General features: G+C 41.5%; 1 protein-coding gene across 2 annotated transcripts in view; it reads right to left on the bottom strand.

Moving 5' to 3' along the window:
• Positions 1–17290, bottom strand: part of BEND5 (BEN domain containing 5) — an 878609-nt gene that overhangs the window by 203695 nt on the left and 657624 nt on the right. For both annotated transcript variants that reach the window (XM_072932490.1, XM_030278790.4), the window contains one exon: positions 1014–1103. In XM_072932490.1, coding sequence (XP_072788591.1) covers positions 1014–1103 — 90 coding nt within the window. The remainder of the gene's footprint in view (positions 1–1013; positions 1104–17290) is intronic.

Here is a 17290-nt window from a genome sequence, read left to right as displayed (position 1 = left end):
AGTGTCCTGCAAGCCCTCGTGGCTGGGGCAGCAGAGGGGGCAGCTGCTGACCTTTTGCCTCAATGATGCCAGACACAGCACCTTGCCAGGATGAGGAGCACACAGAGAGACCATGAACATGTGCCAGACCCTCCCCACAGAGGTTTTTGGGTACCAGCAGGGCCAATGGCAGTGGAGTCTGTGGCACCGTGAGCAGGCATGGCAATAAATTCTGCATATGCTGGATTGATGCAACGCATCGGCTCAGCAGGGCCAGGTCCAAGCTGCTGCAGTGAATTACCAAATTGCCCTGGCTCCAGGGGAGCTACTTTGATTTACACCATCAACACTTCACTGCTGCAGACAGCCACATGCATAAGTACAATATTTCAGACCTATACAATGAAGTTATATGGAGGCGTGCCAGGGTTATTTATTTATTTGTACCCACAAGCCTGAGATTTACAACTCTTTATAAATACAAGCTGAGCAATTTGCTTTCTATTTTTAGCAGGAATGCTTTGTGCAGGAAACAGCTGTCAACCACTGGGAGCTGTGTTCCTCAGAGCAGCAGCTTCAGACAAAGAGAGGCCTCTTAGAATTCAACTGGAGAGCTAGGGTCACTGCTTTGTGATGGAAAAGAAGCTGGAGATGGTACACAGCAAGAAAAAAATAAGTATTAACAGAATAAACCCCAGAAATATGGGCTGGAAAAGCTCCAAGAAAAGGACCTTTACACAAATATACTGCATATGAGTGTGACTGTCTCATTCCTCCCAAATAGCTTCAGAGCCCAATTCTGAGCAAGTTCAGCAAACCTTCCCAAGACATGGAGCCAATCTATTCCTACAGCCTCAAGGAAGACGAACAGCTGGATATTAGATGAGAGGTTCTGCTGATATCCTGATATGCTGATTTCCACTGTGGAAAAATCTGTCATGTCCCCTTTCAGAGCCAAAGCTATCCACACCAAGCACATGCATCTGAAGGAGATCAGATCCCACCAGATCTGCCACCCTGGAGCAGACACTCACCTTGGCAGACGAAGGAAGAGGGTGTTTCCCCAGGATGGACCCGTGCCGTGATGAACACCACCTTCTGTTCAGCCCCTGGACGCAGGTTTGCTGCAGCAGAAAGGGACAAGGGACAGAGGGGAGAAGAAAAAGAGAAATGAAGATCATTAAACTGTGCCCCAGATGTAGAAGCAAGCAACTGATAATTTTTAAAACACATCCTTTCATTAGAATTGGTCACACATTATGAACAAGAACAATCCCTAAGCAAAGGGGCAGCGTCACCAGGTCTCTTTCCCAGACTGCACAAGGGCTGCAAGACTAATGACATGCAGCCAAACCTGCAACAACAAATTTAGCTCTCTTTTTAAAACCCAAGATTTACTGCAGCGAGTTTAACTGCACTGTAATTGTGCTCTCACTCGTGATAAATGTCCCTCTGGGCCACAGGAATAGCACTGGGGCTCCAGTCAAGGTAAAGCCAATTGCACCCTGCATCACACATGGTCCAAACCTTAACAGTGCCAGGCAATGGCAAAGTGCTACAAATTATATTTATTAGGCTTTGCTCTGGAGGATTTAGAGGTGATTTTTTAAAAAAAAAACTTGTTAAGTGTTTGGGACTGCACCTGCTCTAACTGAAAGAGAAGTTAAAAAGAGACCAAGATTAAATCCAGGATCCTTCTCCAGTGAGGGCATGAAAATGTGACATTTCCCCTTCAAATTACAGATAGGTGGAAGGCAGATTTAGATCTTAACTATGTTGAATTTAACGTGGGTTAATCCCTCAGTTTTGGAACCACACCACTTTGGCCACCTGCTTCAGCCATAAACTACATGGGTCAACCACAATCCTTCCTTTGTTTGTGCTGTGACTGCATTTAATAAACAGCACATGAAAATTATGCTCTTGCAAAATGGTTCTGGGAATTTTAAAGACTATAAGAGGTCAGGACCTCAGTTAGATGTCTTATCTCAACCTGAACACACACAGCAGGGGTAATGCTAAACACAGCAAGCTCCAATTCTTAAATTCCAGTTTAAATCTTTGTTTTGAAGTAAAAAGTTTATAGACTGGAAACTAAATCCAAGCTTTTTTTTTTTTTTTTTAAACTTAATTTATTCTGTTTTAATTAGGTAGATGAATTGCACACATATCCAAAGTCATACTTGTATTTTCAAAGATGTGTGAGAGTCCTCAAGACCATACCTTAGTTAATTTTTTAAAATTTCCCAAATTCTTAGAAATGCTCCATTTTCCCCATGGCAAATCACACTTTACAGAACCATAGGAATAATCAATACATTTTTTGCTGTTCTCAGGAGACAATTGCAGCAATTCTTTTATTTCTTTAGCATCTCAAAGTCCTGCAGCTGCTCTCCCCATAACTCAGACATTCATTTGTTCTTTCTTACACCAGCTTCACCATTCTCTGATGTTTTTGAACCCCAGAGGCAAAGAAATATAAGAAAGAAAGTCTCTGCCAAACCCAGCAACGGTGGGGTCAATTCTCTTGGCAGAAGAAAAATGGGAGGCAGCAAAAAGGAGCACAACCCCATCAGACAGGAGTCGATGACCATCCCACATCATTTGCATTAACATTAAGTAGAGTGGGAGGAAGGAGATAAATCAGCAAACCAACTTTAAGGGACAAAAGGAGAAGGCTGGGATCACTTTAGCAAGAGGAGATGAGTTTTTCCCCCCTCTTGGAAAACCAGCATTGCATTAGAGGGACTGTGGCTCAGCACAGATGTGATGCTCAGCACCATGGCTGCCACTCTTTGGATCTGCAGCAGCACTGGTCAGGAATCTTTTGGACAGAGGATTGATTGGGGAGTTTTGTGGCTTTGCCTTTGTTTGTTTTAAATTACAAAGTTGTTGTTATTTATGCTTCATAAAGCTTATTAGAATCATTATTATGATCAATAATTTTCACTGTGGAAGACTATTTTAATTGGCAATAAATTAAAATCCCGACAAGTCAAGTCTGCTTTGCCCCCAATGGTAATTAGTAAATGATATCCTTGTCTTTCTCTTGACTCATGAGCCTGTCCTGGGTAAGAGGGAGCAGCTGTGTGGGCATCTGGCTGCTAACCAAGGTTAACCCACTAAACAACTACAAAACACCTTTTCATTTTTTTAATTTAAATGTTACATTAGGAATACATCCTATTTTTTACTTCAGGATTGAAAAGATCAATCAAAATTAAGAAAATTAGAAGTGTACAGCTTTGCTTAGTAGATGCCAAAAGCACTTAAGCAAAATGACAGAAAGGCACACTCGATTTAGCCACAGCTTTGAGACTTGTGGAAATTAAGAGAAATCTGTTGTGGTACCACTTTTACCCTTCTGAACACCATAGCAGTGAATCTTAGAAACAAAACTCTTTGAAAAAACAGGTTTTTTTGGAAAGAAAGGAAAGAAAAGTAGACATGTCTGGATTAGTTCCTTTTTCATTTTCTATTCTGGAAGATTTAAATCTTGAAGATTTAAATGAAAATTTTTCTCTTCCCTTTGAAGGCTACCACTATCATCATCATAGATAATATTTGCCTTGACTTATGACTGAGACCTAAACAATCTGTCTCTGTGTGTTACACCCTGGTGTCCTGCTACTCACCCACTGCCATCCTGCCCCTGCTCAGAGGAGAATTCCCCAGAGCAAAGCTGTGAAGATCTGAAATGCTATTCAGAACAATCAACACTAACCTCAATATATATTCTGGCTCCCCAGCAACCACAGTAGTGATAAGGACCAAGAAAATTTCATAGTGAAAAGAAGCTCAATGAGCTGCAAGCAAGCAGCTCAGATCTCTCATTCTGAATACCACTCGTGCTGTTTGGCCCTCAACTCATGTTCCTTCCCCTCTAAAGCTTTGGCATGTCAAGCCAGACACTTAACCCCACCGGCAACACTCCCTCAGCTCTCACCCAGGAAACAGCAATTTCCTCTCCTGGTTGCTTATTATGCTACTGCAACTAAAGCAGGGTCGCACAGAAAACATTTTCTACTTACAAAGAAATAGTCAGATCTAATTCTAAACCTTCACGGGAAGGCAAGAAATTCACTTATCCATTTTCATTCAATTTTCATTTCTATGCTACTATAAAAACATGAAAATGATAGTATTTGTATATAGCAGCTTAATGGTAGATATCTAGAACATTCAAGCAGAAATATTACATTTGTGGAATTCCATTTACATCACCAGGACGAAGTACTATAACAGAACTGAGGTAGAACATCACTCCTTAACCTCCAGGATGTTTTCTGCTACCTTGTCTGACCAGAATCAGACTGCAGATTAGTGGTTTCTTTAGGTCCTGCAGTCATGACATAGCCAATGATTCAAGTTCACAAATTAGCACTAAGGATGAGAGATCTGACCCTGGAAGTCTGGTTCAGAAAGCCTTGAGGCTGGTGCCCATCAGGAAAACTTGGGAGTGAATTTCACTCCTTTGCAGAGGACTTCAAAGTTGAGAAAGGTACTAGAAAAATCTTGTAATCTCTGGAAAACCAGAAGGCTCCAATTCACAGGAATCCATCATCCTACAAACACATGGCCAAATAATGATTTGATTTAAATACCCACATATATTTTAATGGAATGTTATCCCCTGCAAATGAATTCCATGTTGCCATCCCGTCTCAGGTACTTTGCAGTACGAGGTGGGCTGCTGCCAGCATCTTTTTATTCAAAACCCTGTGAGTTAAAGACTCCACAGAGGAAATTAAAACAGCTCTATTGCATTACACTCCTGTGTGCCACCCCAGCTCGTCTGTGTCCAACAGAGCTGGAACATCTGTGTCGAAAGTGAGCGCCGGTGTCGGCGCTGCTCCGAGTGCTTCATCTCCACCACATTAACCTGCTTCAGCAAATCAAATCAAGGCAGCATTTACTGTACCCTGTTCTTTCCTAAGAGACCAGATCAGCACCTAATCCCATTTATTTTTGCTCCTTCTGGCAACAAATATCATTTCAGATAAGAGCAAGCATCTTAATACAAGAGTGCAAAGGAACAGCATTTTTGGTCACTACTGAATCCCACTGGACTTGGTGAGGTCAGATTTTCTTTCTCACCTTCTTATAGTTGGCTTGAGCAGTACAAAGAAAAGAAGTGGGACAGAAGGTCAAAATGATGTCATTTGTACCACAGAGTGATGAGCAAAGACTGGACTACAGGTTCTGGAAGTCAGACACCCATGCCTATGTAGTTTTACCTGAAATGGGAGGCAGCAGTACTTTGTCTCCCATGCAAAACCCATGGAAGGTCATGGTGATGGGGTAGCACTGCTACAGGGGACCCTCACTGCTCATGGACTGCCCTCACCTCCCATCACCTTCAGTCTGTCCTGCTGGGGCTTTTTCAGCAAAGTCTCCTTTGTGCAAGGACTCAGCAATCGTCCTGCTTGTAACGCTCAAAACTGCATCCAAAACCTTCCAAGTTCTGGGTTTTCATTCAGGCTCTGTCCTTGACTCTGTCAGGTGCTTAAGTACATGATTTGTTTGACGGACTTGCATCGTGCTCAAAAATGTGCTTAACCATAATTTTGGCATGAGAGCTGTGCTGAATTGGGGCCATTTCGCAGGAAGCCCGGCTCTGAGATCATTGTCACAATGTTTTAAAGTTGGAGATTGTGCAACTATTATCCTTTATTGCTCATTTTATGCCAAAGTCTCCCTTTCTTTTTACATTCCTCTTAAAAGGGAAGCTATTTTGGAGCATTTAATATTATTTAATCTCTTTACTCTGGCAGCACAGAAATTACAGGAACCATTACAATGGTCCTGTGTGAGCGTATGCTTTATTGATGTATATGCTGACCTAATATCAAATTGATTTTACTCAGCTTTTCTGCTGACCATGGAAAAATGCAAATTGAGTATTATATTTGCACACTAATTTTATTGGGCCCCTGTGTCTTCATAAAAAGATAAAGTTTGGGCTAATAAAAATAAAACATTTCTGGGGCTAATATAGGCAAATGTTTATGTAGGCAGGTAACAAATTGGTTTGTCATTTAGGGGAACATAAAGAGCACTAAAATCATCTTTAGGCAAAATAGATTGGTGGCTTTTGCTTAGCTTTTAGCTTTCATTTGCAAAATCAATTTAATGTAGCACAGTGTCTCAAAGAAAGGGTGACACAGGATTAAGACATTAATTGTATTCCCCCTCCATAACTCCCCCTTATTCAGAGGCCCTGGGATTTGGGTTTTCTCTTGTTCAAAGCAAATTAAATATATTTCAGCAGAAAAATGGGAAAAAGGAACCTTTAGACTTTTGCCATGTGTGAGCATCCCATTGGGACAAACAGGGGCAGGTAGGACAGTGGGACTCAGTGTTCTGGAGGCAGATGATGACAGAGTTATCAACACTTGTCAGTGCCACCAGGAATCTGAAAGCACAGTAGCTGTGTGATGTTCTTCCTGGGTATGGCTTTGTTCCTCCCTCCTCTTCCCTCCCAGTCCTCTGTAACAATGCCTTGTGCGTCCCTCACGGCCTGCAGCCCTGCTGGAATGCAGCTGAGTGAACTTCCATGACAGTTTAAGTAGGCATATATCAACAGCCTAACTTCGTTTTATTGAAAGGAATTGGCCTATTTACATCTGAGAGCAGGCACTATTTCTACCCAGCTCTTGGTTTTCATCCCTTCCTTCCCCTTCCCTTCCTCAGTTGCAGGGTGTTTTGGAGGGGTTCCATGCGGTGGGAGGTTACATATACAGTTTTGATGTTAATACTTGACTGCATTTTCAACTTAATAGCCCAGCAAAGGGATCTGACTGTGAAGCAAAAGGCCAGAAATATCTCCTGGTAAAATTATGCTGAAGCACAGATCGAACGACACTGCAGAGCTATTTGCAAAATCAGAAATGGCAAATGCCTACAGAGCAAGAGCCCACTTCCCTCCCAGCCACATTTGCTTGTTTTTAATCTTCATTACATCTTGTAAGCAGCCATTTTTCCATTTGGGCTTTCTGATACTGGCAGCTCACTGCTTTTGAGGCAGGAAAATTAAATGCACGCAAAACCAGTCAAGATATACTCACATCTTTCCTTCCTCCTCATCTCCACTAAAAAAAAAAACCTCCAAAAAAACACTCCTAAAAACCTTAGGTTTTGTTTTTAAATGATACATATGCATTTGAATGTTGGAACATGCAGTCCTATGAATAAGAATAGAAATCTGGAAAATGAACAGCACATTATTCGTCCTCAAACGGCCAAGGTGATGACAACTCACAATTAAGGATGCAGACAGTAGCATTTAATGTCACCTACCTGCATCACTGTCATATCATAACAGTTTAGCAGGCAGGTCCCCAGCCTGCTTTCTTTTTCCCTTTTCTGCTTTGCTATTTATAAAGTCAGGTTGGAGTGTAGATCAACCCCTTGCCCTCCAGAGACCGGAGGCACGCAGTAAATTATGGGAAGGCTAAGTGGTACATCAAATGTGTCTCCTCAAAGCTATACATCATCTTGTTAAATTTGATGTCTAATCCCAGAACCCCAGAAATCATTCCCAAAATCCCAGAAAATGCATGTGTCCTTCAGATGATATAGAACAAGAAAGTAAAGTTTACCTGCAGGGAAAAAAAAAAAAAAGCACCAAGACAAAAACATTCTAGACACGATTTGCTAAAGTCTTCATTTTATTTGAGTGTCTTTCAGTGCCATTTCCTTAAATGCTATTGACTCAGAGCTCACCCACCTGTACTTGAATACATGAACTCTGATCTACAGTACTCACTTTATTTTTCCTTGCAATAGTTGACAAATCACAAACTGAATAAACCAAACATCCTATTTATCTCTCCCCAAAAATCTTTCATCAGATAGAAATGCAGTATCTTACATGTGCAGCAGCACTTCTCCAGTCACCACCAGTGACAGCAACAATGATCTTCAGCCATTCCACAGGGTTCTCTTGACTGAGCTCCACAGCCCCTCATCAGTGAGGAGGCGATGGAAACACTCAGGAGCTGCCTGCTGCCCCAGAGCAAGCCAACCTCATCCTTTGGGAAGGAATCAGTGCTAACTGGTATCTTTCTTGCTCTCTCTGTTCAGAGCTATCATCCCTCTAGAATTTTCACCATCCCAGTAGCTTTCACTTTTTACAAAGGGCTAGAACTAAAATATTCAGATGCAAGACATTTCCACCTGAAATACTACATTACATGGGTACTTTTTCAGTTTGTCTTAAAAATCCAGGGATTCAAAAGACGATGCTAGGACCTGTTAAAAAGCAATTCTCTATCAGCTCTCTCCAGTGGAGAGGGTTACAGCTATGTTTGTTTGCTATAAGTATGCATGGACTTAAAGATAAGTGAATCATTTATGTCAGAATTTCAGCCAAGGTAGAAAAGAGGGAATTACCACCCCCTCACAAAGTAGTCCAGCAGTTACAGGAGCAGCCAGGACACCTTTGATCTGTTTAGGGTTTTTTTCCAATTTTGCTGTGGCTTTGCCTGTGATTAACTTTAGTGCTCAGACTTTCCCATACAAAAAAACTGAGCAAAACCATGTGCACCTCAGAATAGAATTGAGAGTCCCAGTACAGCTATTCTCAAAACTCCTCTAGTTCTTGGAGATGCACAGCCACATCCTTGTGCTCATCATGGATTTTTCCAAGGAAGGCAGCACTGAAAATGACATTTATAGCTGCCATGAGATACAACACCAGAATCTGTGTGTCCAGCATCTCTAACCTCCCAAGGCCAATGGATAAAAAAATAGGGAATGAACAAGCTGCAACACAACATGCAAAAATTAGGAAAGATGTTTCTGGGAAGCTGTAACTAGAAAACCTCCATTCGCTGGGGCTAGGTCTTGTATTATTCTCTTAAGAAACAGGCAAAAATATGACAGGAGGAGAATTAGGAAAAAAGAAAAAGTTGGAGCAGTATGAAATAATGGACAAAGCTGGATACCTAGTCAGGGCTCTCTCTGTGAGGAAAAAAATTGAAAAGCAACCAAAGTTTCAGCCTGCTGGGCTAAGGTCTCAAACCTGGGGGAGCAGTGAGACAACACAACCAGCACTGTCACCGATTAATCTCCTGTGTTCCACCTTTTTGACTCTGACCTGAACAACATGAACCCTTCTTTCTCTTCCTAAACACCCATTGAAAAGAAGTGGGGACATGATCAATTACAGGACACAGGAGATGATTATTTTTTTGATTTATGTGTTGTATCAGACCCTTCCTGGGCAGAAGGACAAAGACTGACAGGGTTAGAAAGAATAAAACCTGCAGTGTACAAAACCTTGAAAGCAGTGATCCCAAGCAAGATGTGCAGGGTGTTCTGCAAGGGGTTTTGGCCTTTACTGAACTATGACTGTGAGCTCTTCAGTAGCTGAGCTAGCAGTCAGTAAAAAGCAACCTGCTGAAATGAGATTCATGAAGAGCCATGCTCCTCAGAATGTGACACTGACCTCTCTGGGAAGCACTAGCACTCTGTTTGGAGAGAGGCTTGAACCTACAGGCAAGAAAGAGACACCAGTGAATTGTTTCTCTTTTCATATTCCCCACTTGCCTGAAATCAGGATTCGGCCTGGAACACACAGCACCAAAAATTAAGATGCTCACTGGAGGGTCTTACACACCAAATTCAAATTTTGAAATATTTCAGCAAGGTGGGGGATGCAGACTGCCCTCAGGGCTGAAGTACACACACCCCTATGGCAGCCAGGAGCAAATCCTTCTTTGCTGTAATGTTAGACTGGCTTCAAGTCAGGGTGGGAAACCTGTTCTTGATGTAAGCAGGATGGCGAAGATGGGGTGGAAAAGGCCCCCTTTTCACAGGCCCCTGCTTTTGTTCATGGATTCTTTGCAGATTTTGATAACAGGGACATCATGTCAGGGAGTCTGTGGCTTGGAGGAGTCAACAGCCCTAAATCATCTCTGCTTAGGTGTGTGCACTCCATTCGCTGGCAATTGACTCCAGCAGCAGCAAGTGTCACAGCCATGACCTCAGACAGAAGTGCACTAGGAATATTGGACCTACACCACAAATCTCAGAGTGTGGCAGGACAAAGTTCTGTCACACCCTTGTCCTTTCCTTCAAAAGAAAGCAATGAGATGCACGCCTGGAGGCAGGGCACTTTCCATTCTCGTTAAGGGCCAACAATTAAGCAAGCTGCCATTCTTATTCAGATGCTGCTTATGACATTTTCCCCTCTGTTGCAAAAACAATTATCGCAAAGATGTTTCAATTCCACCTGGACACATAAAACCTTCTCCTTCCCCAGCTAACCTGCTGCCTCAGTTCCCTGCCTTGCAACAAACTGAGAACAGCTCCTCTCACAGATGTGATCCCTCTCAGAGCTCCCTGTAAGCACCACATTAACTTCACTTGCACGCAAGTGTCCACCGATCCTAATTGTCCTTTTTGTCCCATCGTTAGTTAGCAATAAATTCCAGAGGCACAGTCAATCAATACAGCACGGGGCATAAGGGAAAACACATTTTGTTGCCTGCACTAGACACACACTGCAAGGCTGTGAGAGTTTTGTAAAACCTATCTAGTCAGCAAACTGTTAAAACCAATTTATACACACTCACATTCTCTCTCTCAAGGCAATAAGCCTATGGAGAATTTTAATTAAAGTCAAAGGAGCCTTTAAAAGTGGAGGGGGAGAAATCTAGCACAGCGAGAAATAAATTAATAAAAACACGCTCCAAGTTGAAGCTCAAGGGGATCACTCTCAGTCATCATTTATTTAAAGGATGGGACACGTCAAAGATAGGAATGTCAAGTGGGAGATGCTGTGAAGCAGCAGAGGACAGAAGAGGGGCTGACGAACTGCATGCCACAACTTCTGTAGCAGATCATTTTTTGTCACGCAGGTTATACTTGTGGCTGGCCACCTGCTGCTTGATATTCACAAGCTCTCACAGTTAGGGACTGAAATATCTGTATTCCCTTTCACAGTTAATCTGGGAAGGACCTTTTAGCTCATCTAGAGCATCCTTATATGGTCAGCACCCAATTTCTGTAAAAAATTATTCCTTTCTCTCAACCTGAGGGTATTTTTCTTGGGTTTTAGCCAAGGTTCTTTTGCTGAATTTCATTATATTTGTCACTTGCTTCTTCCCTTAGTGTTTATATCTTTAAAATTACTTAAGTTTTTATGCCTCATTCTAGCTTTTGCTTGGGCCATAGACTACTCCAGAGGAACTAACTGACCTCTCTAGATGATCTTCTACATGCAGGCAAACCAGAGATCTGGTCAATTCTCATGTTTCAGAGCTCAGAGGAGAGCTGGCATCCTGCTTGTCACCTGTCCTTTTTGCAGCCACCAAATCATATCTTGCAGCCTTTTCCATAGCACAGGCAAGAGATTTCATCACTCAGGGCCAGTTGCAAATAAGCAGTGCCACATTTCTTCACTTTAACAACTCCCAGTAGCAGCTGCTGGAGCAGCTTCTCATCACCTCTTATAACAGCTCAGTGGAGTGTAAGATGCTTGTGAGGATCAGTGTCCTCAGCAGCCTCCTGGCTACCAGCCTGTGGCCAAGGGAATATAATACTTGTAATTGGGGCTGTGTCAAAATATCCCCAGCATCAGATGCAAATTAATCACCCATAATAAATCATGTGATTGTACTGGAAACCCATCCACTCTCAGCCTCCAACTACAAGAATTAGGGAGATCCAATATGGAATGCCTATCTTGACACTCATTAGCTTATTTAGAGAGTCTTGTGCTGTCAATTTTCCAGCTAGATCCCTTGGTAGAAACAAAAACTTCATGCATTAATAAGACCCCACATTTAGTTTCCATGTAAAAGACTGGATATACAATTCATGTCCAATGTAGAAAAAAATTTCAATTATTCAAAACATTAATAAGTATATTTGATAGTCAATGTAAATTGAATTATGTTTTGCCCTTTCTCATAAAACAAACCAAAACACCCTTTTCATGGAAAGAGGGTTAGAAAGGTTAAAAAAAAATGAATAAAAGTCAAAGTCATTACATTCCAATCAAACTTGATAAATATGTAAATTACAGCAACTAAAGAGTTGTCTTTGACAAATGGCTTCCACGTAATGGATTTTTCATAGTAATGAGGCTACAGTGCAATTGTTTTTTTAAAGCCTTACATTTCTCATTAATAAAAAGTGTGAGTCAGTGTGCACAATGGGCATATTTACAAAAAAAAAAAAAAGATTAAGAAGCAAATAAAATTTTCAGACAGCAGTTGACATAACAGAGGGATGCCTGAGATGGTGTCATTGCTTCCATCAGCATTGACACATTGTTGACTTTAATTAAGTAATTAACTTTAAATAAGTAAGTTGATTTTAATTAAGTAACTTGAGTTTGAGGAGCTGCTCAGTGCCAGAGAAAAGCCCAGGATTTGCCACTTGCAATTCAATGGAGGTTTGTTTCTCCATCCATACCATCAAAGGTGCCAGCTGCAAATGCTACACAGGCCCTACAGAAATGGCAAAACAAGCAAGAAAATCACTTGATGCAATATAGGTAACTTCCCTGGCTACCAGCATCTTCCTGCCTCATTGAGTTCCCTGGCACTTCACACCGTGTCAACCATCACAGCACCTGTGCATCTCACTGCCTTTCTAATGGGGTCTGAACACTACTCCAAAGAAAATGAACCATGGAAGAAGAAGATGGGCCTGGACCATACAGTACTGCTTTCAGTGGCCTTATCATTGTCCTCAGAACATTCTGGTATTCAGCAAGGCATTTATAAGCTTCTTACTCTTGATTTCTGTTTACTTGATGCATTTTGGAACAACAGAAGGGCAGCACCCAATGTGGCTTGAGCCTGCAGCAGCTTTTCCATGTAAAGGAGCAATGACTGCAGTGAAAAAGTCTCCAGAACCACAGAGGCTCCCTTGCCATGCACACAGCAGGACACAGCACCCAGGGTCCCCTTTAGTGCAGGCTTGAGCCTGCTTTTCCATCACTCCTTTCCAAGGCCTACAGCTGAAATGAACTTTTCTCGTCTTTTCCAAGGCCTTTCCTCTGCCGGCATCTTGCCACATCTGCAGAAGCAGTGCTGTTTCTCCACCCCCACATCCATCCTGATTTAAATAGAAAAAAACAGGCTAATTAAAGGGGAAGTGGAAAAGACTAATCTATTTTTCCAAGTTCCCCAAGTCCCCCATCCTGTGTGTTATCCCATATCACCCTGGTGCTAACGGGGTTCCATTTACTTATTCTGTATGGCACAAAAATTCCTGAAGTATAGGGAGAATTTCAACATGCATGCCTACTCCATTTAATACAAATATTTCTGCTCAGCCCTTCCTGTTTGAGGGAGGACTGCATTCACATCCCCTCACTATAAGGAATTCTGCCACATGGCATTTGAATTCCTGAGCCAAGGATACATAACTGAATTTTTATTTACTCCCAAACACTCTCTGTGCACCCAAGGGTCAGCCAATACAGGGTGGTGATAGATCAAAGACTCTACTGCTGATTTTAAGTTATTTAAAGTAAAAACAAACCTTCTCACCCCAATCTGTTGACAGTATCTAAGGGTGAAGAAGGGAAAACACAGCCAGGGGGAATGTCAGTGGGAAATAAGGACAGAGGAGGTGGAGGGGAGGACTGTTTATAAGTCTTCTAATAAGCCCATAAACCCTGGCTATATCTCTGCATGCATGCATTTCTTTTGCTGATATAGGATGCATACTCCATGTAATGCTATTCTTGAGCCAAGAAAATCTGCATGTAATACAGCAGGAGAATGCTAATGACCTTCAGCTGAGCTGGAATCCAGCTGTACTTCCATTTAGCAAAGGTAGGCTTCAGAGCCAGCTGTCAACCTTGGGGTTCCTCATGGAGCTGAGAATCAGTGAATACAACATGACCACGCACATCCCAGTTTGTGCTAAGTGTCCCCCACTTGTACAGGAGTTGGTAATTCTTCCCAAACATCCCTCAGGCTATAGAAAAGGTATTTTTCAGGCAGCACTTTGTCAGTAAGAGAAAAGCAATTTCAAGCCCATTCAAGTGATGGATCCTTGAAGCAATATGGCTTAACCAGCTCATCCAGCACAGAGTGCTGAGTGGTTGGCACCAGCAAAACATCTGTACCCCAACTCCCCACACCACCCTGGCCCCACCAGGCTGGGAGGAGACTCCCTGCTCTTTCCCAGACTTCTGATGGAAGTAGTGCGTTACTCAACCACACCGTTCTCCAGTCAAAAATATTTGAGAGATTTGGAGCTTTTTCAGATGAAATAAAAACTAATAAAACTCCAGACAAGTGGAAAAACAAGATGTCACCCTGCTGTCCTTAGGAGTATGTGACACAAAAGCTTGATTTGAATGAAAAGCTAAGTCAGTGCTTCCACTGTCTTCTCAGTTTATGAGCTGATTTAGAAGAAACAGAGAACAGATTAGTCCTAATTTGCTTTATCTTTGCATTCCCAATCTATTGATTATAATAATTGTGGAAGCTATCTTCCCATTAGCCACAGTTATTACCATACAGAGCACACGTAACAGCCAGAGTGGATTTAAATGGTTTTGTTTCCACTGTTGGTTTAATGTAATTAATGCACATTTCCAAGGCACAGAAAGAAAAAAGAGAGCTTCCATGCCATTAAATTCAAGCAGATTTTTCTCATCATTGCAGAATTTAAGCTTTCAAACCAGACATGTCCACAATGATGATATTTAGGACTGAACCCTGGAGAGGCTTTTCAGAAGTTGTCAGGGCTGAGCCCAGACCACTGTCCTAGTTTTGAGAAAGCTTCTAAAATGATGGAAAACTTTCTGAAGGTCATTGTCCTCTATCAAACACATAACATAGCACTGTCTGAATATGAGAAGTCAAAAATCCTGTGTTCTTTCCGTTGCTCTTCGACCAAACAGATGAGTAACCTTTCAAAAGACATTCAGGAATAAATCCGCAAACAGATTTAGCCACTAAAGTAGCCTAAATCCCATTTAAGTCCATAGTTTAGATCTTCAAAAACAGCATTCAGCTGTCACCTAGTTCAGGAGATGTCAGTATCCATAGGCAACTAGAGCTCTTGCTTTGGCCAAGTCTCCCAGAAATCCATATACCTCTGCCTCTCCTGCTAGCTTTAATATATTTCCAAATTGTACCTAAGAGAAGAGCACCACAAAAATCGCAGAGGTAAAAAAATAGTGGCAAAAATCTCCAAATTTTCAACACTTATAGGCTATGAAGACTTGCCCAGCATTAGGAAAGTCTCCAGACAAAACCCCTTTTCAGGCTGAAGACACCTGAAACCATTTCTGAGCTTCTAGGAGTATCCTAAACACATTTGACTGGAGATTTTTTTCCTTTTTTAAAGTACATAGCATTGAATAGCACATGAACCAGAAACTTGTTTTCCCTCTTTCCACACTGACACCCTGAATAGAAGACTGCAGGATCCTTATTGCTCTTGCTCAACAGCTAATCCAGTGAATTTTGACTTAGGTGACAAAAAAAAGTAGCTTCAGCATGAAGACAAAAGCACCTCTTCCCATCCCCAAAGCCTGAAGACAGGGGTTCTCTGAAAGCTCAAATTTATAACACAGTTTGGAAAACCTAAAATTTCAGGAGTGTGTTAAAATATTGGTTCCCTATCCCAGCTCTCCCCTGACTTGTCTGTGTAACTTCAGGAGGGACGCCAGAGTGAGAGGAACTTCCCAGTGCTGACAGAAGATGTGAATTGAAAACAGGGACAAAATCCAAGGACTGTTCTTGAGTACACTCTACTTGTCTGACTTGAGTTAACTGGGTTGTTTTAAACCTTATTTTGGGCATTTTCTGGGAGCACCAATGACTACTGAAAAACTGATGGTTATTTTAAGCAGCAGATCAGGGAACTTCCAAAACTGAGAGTGGTGAGGCACAGGTTGCCCAGAGAAGCTGTGGATGGCCCATCCCTGGAATTGTTCAAGGCCAGGCTGGACAGGGCTCTGAGCACCCTGGTGCAGTGGAAAGTGTCTCTGCCCATGGCAGGGGGCTGGAATGAGATGATCTCTAAGGTATTTCCAACCCAGACCATTCTGTGACGAAAATTGGTACAGGGACTGTATACATCTGCCCTACTTTTTTTTTTTTTTTTATGTCTGTTTTCACAACTTTTGCTTTATTTTCCTCTATTTTGAAAGCACTAGTAATGATTATCTGGTTTTACACATTGCTTTGAGATCCTTGAATCAAATAAAACCTTCAAATCTCCTTGCATTTACTACTAAAGCCAAATTATGCCTGTTTCTTCTCTTCCCTATAAAACAAGCTGGAAAGCGCTTTCCCAAAAATCTGCACCTTGATCATGCAGTATTTTATCTACAAAAATGCAGATCTCAGGGTTTTAGGGTGTTTTTTGGTTTGTTTGTTTTTTTTGTTTTTTTTTCTTGACTGGATAGAAGATATCAGAAGAGGAAGAAAAAAATCCAAAACAAACAACTAACAAGCCTTTCCTGGATTTTTTTTTTTTGTTGTATTCCTTTCCTTCTCCTCTAGCTGTGGGTCACATATGTAAGTGGCCTTTCATGGCAACATACATCCAAGATTATACCAATATAAATCAATAGTAGATATATTTTAGTTCCATTTTTAATATGCCATTCAATCTTTTCTTTTTTTTTTGATAGAAAAGGAGAACCTGAGCTGCATATAAATGGGTCACAGTACCTCATGTTTACTCTTAAACATGAATTAAATCTGAGTTGCACGGCACATCTCTATAATAAAAAAGGAACTATTAATAAGATTTCATTAAATGTGGAGCTAATATGTAACAGCCTTATATCAGATATGTGAAAACAGAGTTTCATAACAAGGTTAGGAAAAGTATTATCAAGGACCTAAGTAGAAAATCTGTCTTTCTCGATACTGGAGGAATTTATATTTGAAGAGTGTTCTTTCCTATTGAGATCTTCATTGACTTGTACAAAAATACCGCTTTTAATCTCAAATCCCCACTGGCATTTTCATATAAGCACTGAAAATGCTATTGGGCTTTAGAGATTTAATTTAATGAAGGAAAAGTATTTCTATTAAAGTGTGTAAATTTTTTTTATTTTATTTTTTTTTAAACACAACATCTTCTGAGAAACCAGGGAAACAGGATTATTTTAAGCTCTGAAAAAACTGACTAACCTGTGCCCTTGTAGAACTCTTTCTTCACAAAGGAAGCTTAACAGCTGTGGCAAAGCCTGTAGGTGTACTTGAAAAGGGACCCTACTGTCCCGAGCCATCCACACTGAGAATGCCAAGCCTGGAAAAGGCAGCAGAAAGGGAGGAAAAGAAATGTCCCCATGCAGTCAGGTTGTTTGTGCTAA

Source organism: Taeniopygia guttata, chromosome 8, assembly GCF_048771995.1.
Source record: "Taeniopygia guttata chromosome 8, bTaeGut7.mat, whole genome shotgun sequence".
Taxonomy (NCBI): domain Eukaryota; kingdom Metazoa; phylum Chordata; class Aves; order Passeriformes; family Estrildidae; genus Taeniopygia; species Taeniopygia guttata.
The sequence above is the reverse complement of the archived record's forward strand: the minus strand, read 5'-3'. Positions and strand labels throughout refer to the sequence as shown.